The sequence below is a fragment of the Populus euphratica genome, unplaced genomic scaffold (genome assembly GCF_000495115.2).
Source record: "Populus euphratica unplaced genomic scaffold, PopEup_1.0 scaffold66.1, whole genome shotgun sequence".
NCBI lineage: Eukaryota > Viridiplantae > Streptophyta > Magnoliopsida > Malpighiales > Salicaceae > Populus > Populus euphratica.
Genome location: NW_011499944.1, coordinates 519,282 through 530,972, shown reverse-complemented (window position 1 = coordinate 530,972; position 11,691 = coordinate 519,282). Strand labels below are relative to the sequence as shown.

General features: G+C 31.6%; 2 protein-coding genes across 3 annotated transcripts; one reads left to right on the top strand and one right to left on the bottom strand.

Moving 5' to 3' along the window:
• Nucleotides 1-1,361: 1,361 nt before the first annotated feature.
• LOC105137354 (fatty acyl-CoA reductase 2-like) lies at nt 1,362-5,868 on the top strand. Of its 2 annotated transcripts, XM_011043076.1 has the most exons (9): nt 1,362-1,666; nt 1,800-1,903; nt 2,023-2,222; nt 2,402-2,502; nt 2,605-2,815; nt 4,500-4,661; nt 4,782-4,857; nt 4,960-5,366; nt 5,567-5,868. In XM_011043076.1, the coding sequence occupies exons 1-9, from the start codon at nt 1,567-1,569 to the stop codon at nt 5,733-5,735; spliced, it is 1,530 nt and encodes a 509-aa protein (XP_011041378.1). In that variant the 5' UTR covers nt 1,362-1,566; the 3' UTR covers nt 5,736-5,868. The 2 variants fall into 2 exon arrangements, with proteins under 2 accessions (XP_011041378.1, XP_011041379.1); XM_011043077.1 differs by lacking the exon at nt 1,362-1,666 and having other exon boundaries at nt 1,813-1,903; nt 2,019-2,222.
• A 155-nt stretch (nt 5,869-6,023) lies between these two features.
• LOC105137353 (probable carboxylesterase 15) lies at nt 6,024-7,321 on the bottom strand. Its single transcript, XM_011043075.1, has one exon. It carries the CDS (start codon nt 7,228-7,230, stop codon nt 6,217-6,219), a length of 1,014 nt encoding a protein of 337 aa, XP_011041377.1. The 5' UTR covers nt 7,231-7,321; the 3' UTR covers nt 6,024-6,216.
• Nucleotides 7,322-11,691: the final 4,370 nt, after the last annotated feature.

The window sequence follows — 11,691 nt, the reverse complement described above, 5'->3', positions numbered from 1 at the left end:
CACGAAAACATCATAAAATAAAGTTACTATTTAGTACTTAAAAATAAAAAAACAACAAAATTAATACCGAATGAATAGGGCTATGTTTTTGTGTGAAATGTGCTCAATAAACAGTCTAATGTGTGTGAACATTAATACAATCAACCATGACTGGAACAAAATCATATTCTCTTTTAATATATTAGTTAATCTTCACATCATTATCTATCAAATATCATAGAAGATTATTTTTCTATATAAAATGGCCTATTATCCCATAATATCCAAGTGCTATAAGAAAATTGATAGGCATGGGCTCGGAAATTAAATTAGGGATGGCCATATTCTAGATTATAAGGCATGATTAAAGATATATGTTATTGTGCAATTCAAGGAATAAAGCCCTCACTGAAGGGAAAAAGGACATGTCTATAGTTACATGCAAGTTTTGAGATTTTGGACTTGTAATCTACCTAGATGCTAAACACAAGTTGCTTCAATTTCTACCAAAACCTATGTCTTATTCTGTATACGCCAACACTCCATTTTTTAGATTTAAGGCTAACTTTGTATTTAATATTATAAAGCGGAGTAATTTTTTAAAAAAATATTTATCATTTTAAAAATTTATTAAAATATTTTTTATTTTTATTTTTGACATATCAAAACTATAAAGAATATTTAAAAATGCCAATTACTTAAATATTTTTTTATGTGAAATACACTTTCATCTCAAAAACTACCTAAACAAATAAATAAAAAAACATAACAACAGATTTATATTTTTGTCATGTATTCGACACAGGATATGAGATAGATTTGATGTTCAATTATTAAAGGAATGGCATCCACTTTCAAGATGCCTGTCCGTACAATACACTTTATTCAGAGGCCACCTCCAAATTGTGGTTGAAACGCCACTTTCTCAAACTGTATTATTTTGTCTGAAAATTTTCATTATATTCCCTCGCTATTTATATTTATTTTCTGTACTAAGTACTCAATTTATATTTTCTGTACTTAGTATAAATTACTATTCATTTAATTCTTATTTAATTTGCTGTGAGTTGTATTTTTTTAAAAAAATTATTTATTTTATTTAAGTTATTAAATTAATCAAATTTATTAAATTACTCGAGCCTTTAATGTTTTTTTTTTTAAAAACACTTATATTACCTTAATATTTAATTTTTTACCAGGGAAAAAAATAAGACCGGCCCCGCCGAGTGACTCGTGGCTGCTATCTAGTTTATTCTAAACAAAATAAGGATATTTTAGTCATTAAAAAAATCATTAAAAATTAAAAAGCTGATATTCTTGTGAGTGGTCGATCCCACCAGCACCAGCGAAAGGATTCTGAACCCACACCTTTTCATTTGGTACAATTTTGTTGTTTTCATATTGGAACTCAAGAAATTAATTCTGCAAACCAATGGGAATTTGTTAATTAATCTAAACATTATGTATTGAATGCAATCCATCCTCCTCCAAACAAGTTCGAGGCACCTTTTTCTCAGCCCAGCTTCAAAAAACAATAACGCAATAGCATTGCCTTGTTGCTAAAAGTCCAAGAGGACGAATCACTCCATGGATCAAGGATCATCACCATGTGATGGCATTGGCATTGTCGAGTTTCTTCAAGGAAAGAACTATTTCATCACAGGGGCAACTGGGTTTCTTGGAAAAGGTAAGTAATGGACCTCGCATTAATAATTTTCTCCCCCTCGTTTTTTAATCTCTTAATTTTATATGATTTCTTGATAATTTAAAACTTATAACCATATTGCTGAGTATTTTTAATCTCTCTCTCTCTTTTTTAGCTTTGGTTGAAAAGATGTTGAGAGCAATTCCTGATGTGGGAAAGTTGTTTCTCTTGATCAAGGGGAAAGACAAGGAAGCTACAATGAAGAGATTGAAAATTGAAGTATGTTTTGTATATCATTTCTTGTTTAACCAAATTAAACTTTCAGTCCCCAAACTCTTGATTTATTTCCAATAGAAGAGACTCTTGATAGGAAATTTGACTTGCTCTATTTTAGTTAGATCATAAATGCAGAAGTTTTCAAGATCCTTAAAGCAATCCATGGAAGTTCATACGAAGCCTTTATGATGAGCAAGCTGGTTCCGGTGTGTGGGGATGTTTGCTCAGCAAATTTAGGGATTGATGCTGACACAACTAGTGAAATTGCCAAAGAAATTGATGTGATTATCAACTCAGCAGCTAAGACAACTTGGGATACAAGGTTAAGTTTTCTTAATTTTGTGTCTAGTAAAGTTTAAGAAATTAAGTACCATGTAATTCATGGCCTTATCTTCCCAGCCATCGAAGATGTTCACTATTTTTTCTTTCTTTTCAATTTCATATGTTACTGTAGTAAATTTAGTTTCACTTTTATATATTTACATGAACATGAATACGTAGGTACGATGTTGCTATCAACATAAACACGAAAGGGCCTGCTCGTGTCTTGGAATTTGGGAAGAAATGCAAGAAACTTGGACTTTTCTTGCATGTCTCATCTGGTACGTACAAATGGAGATCAATGGCCTCATTTGATTATTCTTATAATCTTATTAATTAATAACTGCATCAAGGGAGTAAATACCATATTATGTATTACACAGCTTATGTTAATGGGACAAGACAAGGAGTATTCTTTGAGAAGCCTTTCTGCTTGGAACAAAGGACCGCAATGAGAGACACAATCACCTCAAAAGCTCAAGAAATCTCTGTCCCCTTTTTGGATATCGATGCTGAAATCAAGTTGGCTTCTGTTGCAGTCGAATCTATTGACAGAAATGCAGATCGAATCATGAGAGAGTTGGGAATGGAAAGGTATTGATTTAATCCCTTTGAGCACCTACTTTATGTTTGTGTCAAATTGGCAGTCGAGCCCCAGAGACGCAAAATCCATCAATCTAACCCTATATTCGTTAGATTTAGGCAGTGGATGAGCTCCAGTGAGACAGAATCCGTCAATCTAACCCTATATTCATTAGATTTAGGCAGTGGATGAGCCCCAGCTAGACATTCAATTTCTTCCATTAAACCCCAATGAGATGCAATGTAATATCTATCTGTTAACCGTCACTAAAATGAGGAATTTAATACTAGAGAGTCCTTTAATTGGATGAAGACATGTGAAAGTTGATATTCCTCAATTTGAAAAAGTAAATCAATTAATATTGAAGAACATTAAAGTACGTATAAGATTAGACTATTCGAAAATTGTTCTTTATTCGTAGATTGTCCTTTCCATGCATTTAAAGGCGCCAAGAGGTTCCCATCTATCTTCTATTTTATACATACAGTGCAACTATAACATTTTTCTTGAATTCATCAAAATTATACACACACACACATATATATATCAAGTTTACAATATAAAATTTTCTCTTTTTTTTTTCTCATGTAAAATTATTAAAATGTATGCAATTTATAATGATAAGGGTGATATGATAATGACATATAAAATGCGTATGCATCAATAAAATCTAACCAATAAAATTTTATATTTATTAAAAAATTAAGTAGATATACTGTTTTCATCTTGCCATGAATGTTGATAAAAATAATAAAAATAAAAATATTAATATCAAGTTGAAAAAAATAATATGAGAAGTATCGTAATAAAATACTTTGAATAACAATTTGTTGATATAAGTTTATTTTTTGTAAAAAATAAAAGCATAAAAATCTAGAAACTATCTCTTAACCTAGATATCAATAAATATCAAGATCATTCAAGCTATTCAAAGGCTTATGATACTAGAGGAGATCACTTATGTACAATATGATTCTTTATTATCTTTTTATTACAATATTTTTCTTGATAATAAGAAAACAAACGAATACAATGGTATTTTTCTTAAAAAATAAGCTATAATTAAAAATTTAAATTTAAAGTGCTTTGAGAAAATAGATTATATTATATAGTTTTAAAAAACTTTCACTACCTTTTGATATTAGTTTCGGAAGAAAATTTTCTAAATTTAATCTCAATTAATTTTTTTTAAATCATACCAAGTTAGGGGGAAAAAACTATAAAAAAAATATTAAATTAAGGTTAAATATTTTTATGGGTACGTGATTTGTTAATAATTTTATTCAAATGTACATAATTATAACAACTATAATAACACATAAAAAAAAAAGGTATAGCCATATAGTGGAATTACTAAATAATTAATTTTATATGAATAATCGAATGACTAAAGTTATATCATCCCGCAATGCTGGGCATACAACTATTTAAAGTACATAGAAGATTAACCCCTGCAATGCAGAGCACACAACTATTTAAAGCATGTACAAGGCTTGCAACTTGATATACATGACCATTAAAGAAAGTATAGAAAGTGAAAAAGGAATCATTTTTAGGACCTCATGCATCTATATAGAGTCATAACTAAGAAGTTCTTACATGACAGATAATATCAGATCATGAATTTTCTTACAAAAACATGAATAAAACATATATATAGGACTGTTCTCAAGTCACTACTGGTTGTTCATATAGGGCAAGAATCCATGGATGGTGCAGCACTTATGAAATGACCAAGGCAATGGGAGAGATGCTAATAGATAGCATGAGATCAAGCATACCTACTGTCATCATCCGTCCAAGCTTGATTGAGAGCACCTACAGAGAACCTTTTCCCGGATGGATCCAAGGATACAAGTATGCTTCCATTTTTTGACATTCTGTTGTCTCTAAGTAAATTACTCCACTTGTGTATTTCTAATCAGTTCTTAAGTGCTCCATGAGTCAATTTCTTGATATGTAACGAGAAAACAACAGGGTGCCAATCTTAGCAGCTTATGGACAATGTCAGCTGCCAGGTTTTGTCGGAGACCCTGATACAATTGCAGATACTGTAAGTAACTATATATATATATATATATGTATGTATATATATTCTCCAACCCACGTTAGTTTTTTGTTCTTTTTCATATTTTGATAACAATATTTATCGTAGGTTCCTATGGACATGGTAGTGAATGCAACTTTGACAGCCTTAGCAAAGCATGGGATTGATGGAAAACCAGAACTACATGTTTACCACGTCGCGACATCCGTGGCAAATCCGCATTCGTTTAAGGATGCCTTCAACTACGCATATGATTATTTCTCTTCTTCACCATTATTAGACTCAAAAGGGAAGAAGATTGCTATCCGTCCCATGAAGTTTTTGGTCTCGATGGATAGCTTTACCGATTTCATAAAGAATGAAGTAGCGCAACGAAGTGGACTTTCGCCTGATGATAATGTGTACATGTCGGATCCCAAGCGTTATCTTCGAATGCATTTGGCATGTTTCGACACAGTGCATAGATTTATGCGGATTGCTAATTTATACAAGCCCTATATGTTTTATAAAGGAAGGTAAGGGCTTTACTTTTCACATAATCATATACTAAACATGAACATATTTAAAACAAGTTTCTTACCGAACCGTTCTACTTATAAAAGTTTGAAAGAAAATGCTCAAATTACTAGCACAACATTACAAAACGAGGCTTTTGTTTTGTTATGATGTTAAAAGCTAACCAAAGTTTGGGAATTAATCTATGGTTTCTCGTCAGGTTCGACGTTAGAAATACGAAGAGATTGATTGAAGACATGTCCAGTGAAGAGAGGAAGAAGTTCAATTTCGATATAGAAAGCATAAATTGGGAGCATTACATCAAAAGCGTTCACATTCCTGGTGTGAGAAAGCATCTTCTGAGACAGCCTCCTGCTGCTAAACTGTAGTATATTCAATGAAGGGTAATAAGCAAATTTCCCAACATTTTTATCTCCACTTGCACTTAAGATCCTAAACAATTAATTCCTTGCTGTAGTGTTACCTCGAAGGCTTAATTAAACAAAATCGTTTAAATAGGAACAGAGTGGGATGGAATATATATATATATTGGCCTATGGAGACATAAAGTAAGAGATTGTTAGGTTAGAATTAAGAAAATATGAGGATAATATTGCAATAGGCTTTTTTTTCAAAAAAATAAAATAATGTAATTGTATTTCACAAAAAATCGCCAATTATCCTATAATATTCACTTGCCAAAAATAAATCCATCAAATAACATGTTAAATGATTTTCAATTCAAAGACAGGAAAAGATCAAGCAGCAATACTAAAAAGATAGAATTGCTAGGCATTTTTGCAACATGTAACATGGCAAAATGACCATGTAGCAATGAAAATGGAAGCGAAAATATCATGATCAATACCCTCAGCTCCTATTGATAAAACTTACAATCACCTCAACCATCTTATTAGTTTGGTTAGCTATCTCTGGATCCATGTCAATGGCAAGCTTATTAAACTGGAAGCTGTGACTCATTCCATAATTCATAAAAACCTCTACTTCTTTGCCAGCTTTCTTCATCTCCTCGCAATATTCTAATTCATAGTCTCGAAGTAAATCCATCTCCGCCACCACAACGAGCATAGGTGGAAGTTTCAGAGTGGTTAGTGGTGGTGCTTGAGGACCTAATGGCCACACAATCGGGTGCTCCCCAGTGCTACCAATAGGCACGGCCAATGACGTGAACTTTTTCATCATTTCTCTTGTTGATAATGGATTTTCAGGTATTTCCAAATATGACTTACTCGGCTTGTCAGATATGAAGCCAGGTTGTATGGCTATCCCGCCTCTTAGCTTTAAAGGCTCAATATCATCGAACCCTGCTTGAGCTGCTACTTGATGAACTAAATTCCCACCGGAGCTATCCCCGACCAGAAACACTCGATTAAAATCAGCATAGCTCGTGAGCCATTGATCAGATAATTCGCCGCGAGCATTGGCACGGAGCCAGAGCAACGCAGCATAAGAATCCTCCACGGCAACTGGGAGCCGATGTTCGGGGGCCAGCCTAAAGTAGACGGAGACCAAAATAGCTTGAACCGAGCTCACCAGTCGTGTACAGAAGTGGTAGTATAAGCTCCAGTCAGGTTGGCATACGCAATAGCCGCCACCGTGAAGATGAAGGATCAATGGTATCTTAGCTTTGGTTTGGACATTGCTTTTCATTTCTGGGACATAAATTCGGACTGCAAGGCCTGTTTTCGGATCGATAATTTGGTCACGAACAGCCACCCCATTTATGAATTCTTCGTGGGGTGAGACTGGTTTCAACAAGGGCTCCATCTCTGGTGTACCCGTCCAAGTTCGGTCCACAGTTCCATCGTCGTAAACTCGAATCCAACCAGGAACTTCATCGACAATTTTCTTGTTGGATGCCATGGCTAGTATAGCTTCCTTTCCGAATGTTGTTATCGGAATCGTTATGGCTGGTAGCGTAGGATGGATGTGTCCTTTATAACGGGAGTGCGCTGGTTTTCTACTTGCCGGTCAACCACTCTTGCCATGACTTCTCGATAGACTTAATTCATCATAATCTAACTTTAAATGTTTTAAATCATTATGCATTTTAATTTTAAAAGGGATAAATCTGGTACCAATGTGCTCTTCTAATAATTAACATCAAGATTGTTATGCGTAGATAGGTGTGAAATACAATATTATTATTGGTATAATTATATTTGTTAAATTCAGTGTGTCTTAGTGAATTTAGTCGAAAACTTGAAATACATAGTTTTATATGGATTAATATTCTAGTAAAACCGGATAATTATTGACTTGATAATGTTTAATTAGCGAGTTTTTAGTTACTTAATTAATTTAAATAAACTTGATTCATGAACACTATTTTTTTAATTCAGATTAATCAAACAATCCATGTAATAATCCAACTCTTTTTTAGTTAGTTTAGTTTTCGATCAACCATGGCTACAATAAGCATTCAAATTCTGTCAGTTTCTTAAAAATAAAATCACAAAGATGTAATTTTTATAATGAATTATAGAACAGAGCTTAATCTCTATGCAAGCAAAAATATGAGAATGTAGCATGACAACCCACTCCAAGCCAAGACTGTGTTTGGTGTTGCACAAACGTTAACTTTGTGGAACCCACTATACGGATACGACAAAGAAATCCCCGCCCCTCTTAAAGGACAGGCTTTGTCGATGGCATCGTGAACCCGTGTTTCTCGAGTGGCGTTGTGCTTTTGTTTTTCAATGACTGCGAGTTTTTATTTTTATATTTTAAAAATATTTATTTTTATAATTTTAAATTCTGTTGAAATTAAAAATAAATTTTAAAAAATTAAAAAAATATTTCTATATATTTCCAAACAGAAAGCATTTTAAAAACAGAAACAACATACATAGCTGTTAAAAACAGAAACAACATACATAGCTGTTATATGATACCAACCAAATATTATTAAAATTAATATGATTTAATTTTTTAATAAAATAAAAAACAATATATCGAAAATATAAATGAGAATCACATCACCAAATATTATTAAAATTAATATGATTTAATTTTTTAATAAAATAAAAAACAATATATCGAAAATATAAATGAGAATCACATCACCATATATAATTGAAATTAATATGATTTAATTTTTTAATAAAATAAAAAACAATATATCGAAAATATAAATGAGAATCACATCTATCTTCGGATCCTGATATATTATATATAAAAAAAAAATTCTTGTCATTTGGGCCTAGCCTAAAAGCTCTGATAGATAGCCCTAGTTTGGGCCAAGCCCAAGCAACGTATATAGCTCATAGCTGTGCATTCATGGAATGGATAGCTTGCAGATAAACAGCATGGATAATTGCTTATGGATTGGGCCTAGCCCAAACAACAAGGATGGATAACTTGCCGTTAAAAGAAAGACATGGTTGCCACCAGACGCGAGCGACAGGGAAGGCTAGTCTACAATAAAATGGCAGGGATTATTGTCCATTGAGAATAGCCTTTCCAGCCCTCTCGTTTAAGCCCTCAGCAAACTAGAATTTTTCAAGAAGCTTAGTGACAAGCATATATATATATATATATATATATATAGTAAATAATATTTTAAAAAAACATAACTAGAAAAAAAATCTTAGATAAAAATGTTTTTATCACTTTTAATAAGTCTTGAGTTTCATTTCTTTTTCTATATATATATATATATATCTATTTTTTCCTTTAAGGTGGGTTCAATGAATAATTAATAGAATATCATTAGTTATTTTTATAGCATTATAAATTTTTTTTATAGAATTATTATATTTATAAAAAGTCAATATAACATCACACTTTCTTGTATATTTAGATACCATTTGAAAACATAGCCCAAATGATGTTTTATAAATTATTTTTTGTTTAAAATTAAATTTTTATTTTTAAATTATTTTAATGTGCTGATATTAAAAATAAATTTTTAAAAAATAAAAAATATATTTTTAAACAAAAATAACTTTAAAAACAATCAATATAATCATAATATCAAACACTACCTTCCCTTCCTTATGCAGTTCTCACAAATCCATTATAACAACTGCAATTGATGGCATTGGCTGTAAATTCTCTTCATTGGATGACTAAGAGATATAAGATCATCATCACATATTATTTTAACTGGAATGAAGTACAATAAACCATCAAAAGGCACCTCTCTCTTAAAATATTATTATGCTCTAAATTATCCTCTTGACAAGAATTAATAATATTTGTTATATGTCACGATCACTTATTATTATTATTATTATTATTATTTTAAACTGCTAACAAATTAATAAATATCATGGTTAGTGCGACATATTACTAGCAGCCATAAGAAGACTGTCCCATCCCTTTTTGATGGTCCAATTATGTTGCCCTTTAAGCAGTGCTTGATTCTCCAGGCCTTCTTTTTGTTGCACTGCTCTAAGAGTTCTGTATGCCTGCTTTTTTATTGCAAGTGTTTAATATTGTGTTGTACAGTGATTTTTTAAAATATTTTTTATTTAAAAATATTTTAAATGTATTTTTTAATTTTTAATACTAATATATTAAAATTATAAAAACAAACATTAAAAATACAAATTTAATAATTTTTTAACATCATACACATTTTTTAAACACATTTAAACTCAATTTTGACCAAAAAAACCCTCCTCTAAAATCGCAGATAAAATCATAAAATCGTTTATCTTGCAGATTAAAGATTATCATTTAGAATGAAGTGCATTTTAGAAAATGGGATTTTTATATTTCACTACTGTGGTTCTACTCAATTTCTTGCTGGGCTGAACTTGTTGATCTCACCTCTTGCACTTGATGAGGGAGGTCACATATTACAATCCAATAGAAGGCGGCCTAAAACCTTTGTCTTTGTTTATATATATATATATATATATATATATAAGCTCTTGCATACTAAAATTAAACATGTAACTCGTCATGTCCTAGAAAAACAATCCACATCCGAACTAACAAGAATAGAACAAGAAATTTTATGTTTAGCCGGCCGGGGAGGAGGAGGGGAGGGGAGTCGGGGAGGATACATTGACATGGAAAAACTTATTCACATATAGAATATGTGTATATATTTTAAAGTTGTGTTTCTAAAAGGTACCGAGTAAATTTTCTTTCTAAGAGGCCAATTTTGTATTCTATAAAAACGTCAAAATGTTATATATATATATAACCTAATAAACTTTAAGTAGAGTTCAAGGTTGGCTCCCATCAGTTCCAGAGCTCCATTTCTATGAACTAGAGAAGTTTTTTCGATAGAGATAGAATCCTGCTCAGATAAAGAAATGAGCAAGAGAGAAAGAAAGAAAGCACTCTCTCTGTCTCTCCCAAATGATATAATATTTCATGAATTCCATGATGCATGCACATACACATATTATACATATATTTTTCTCTTTTCATTTCAGATCTTTTCTGCTTACAGCTTCGATGATCCTTCACTATTTGTCTCATTAATTCAATGAACTTTTGCTCATGTGACGTGGGTATCTGAGAAGAAGCAGAACTTGGATTTTTAAAATTTATTTGATGCAATTTGGACAACAAAAGGTGGATATGTGGAAAAATGTTGCCGTTTGCTTTAAGCAAAGATGGTTTTCTCCACAAATCTTTGGGGAAAAGAAGAAGAAGAAGTGTGCACTAGTACTTGTCCCATCAAAAAGCTGAAGAAAAGAGGATTAATTGCATGCCATGTATATTTCTCAACTTCTAAAGATCTTGTCTATTTGCATTGACTAGTACACATTCCATGCATATTCAACATATTATACACATTATTTCTTTGTCAATGACCTTTGTTGTGCTAATGACTAACATCACTAATGAATAAACTGTATTTTCTTTAATGTTATGGTTCTGTGAATGGATTCCACTAACTTTTCCTTAACCTCTTGCTAATCTTGCCTAAAGTGAAGGAATTCCAGTGATCGGTCCGTTCATTAACTTGTGAGGGGGACTTGCAGTGGAATCTGACATTATCAATAGAGTTACGTTGTTAAATACAGGACTACAGCTTATTGGGTTGTTGGGGCATCTTTTAAGATGTTCAGTTTCTTTCATGTTGTGAAAAGTTTATTTATTTATTTTTTATAATAATTCATTGATTTATTAATGAAATAACCATTCTGACCAGGAGAATATAATGAGTTAAAGAATATAAAATAAAAAATTGGAAATAAATCCAATTACAATATATATACTAGTATTATCAGAATCTAAACTTTATTTCTTACGCGTTTTTTATCTGTGTTTGTCTAGAGATGAATGCTTTTAGCATTGCGAATGAAGTCAATTTCTGTGTATGCTGAAAAATCAGACTTGCTAATCTTTATCCAACAA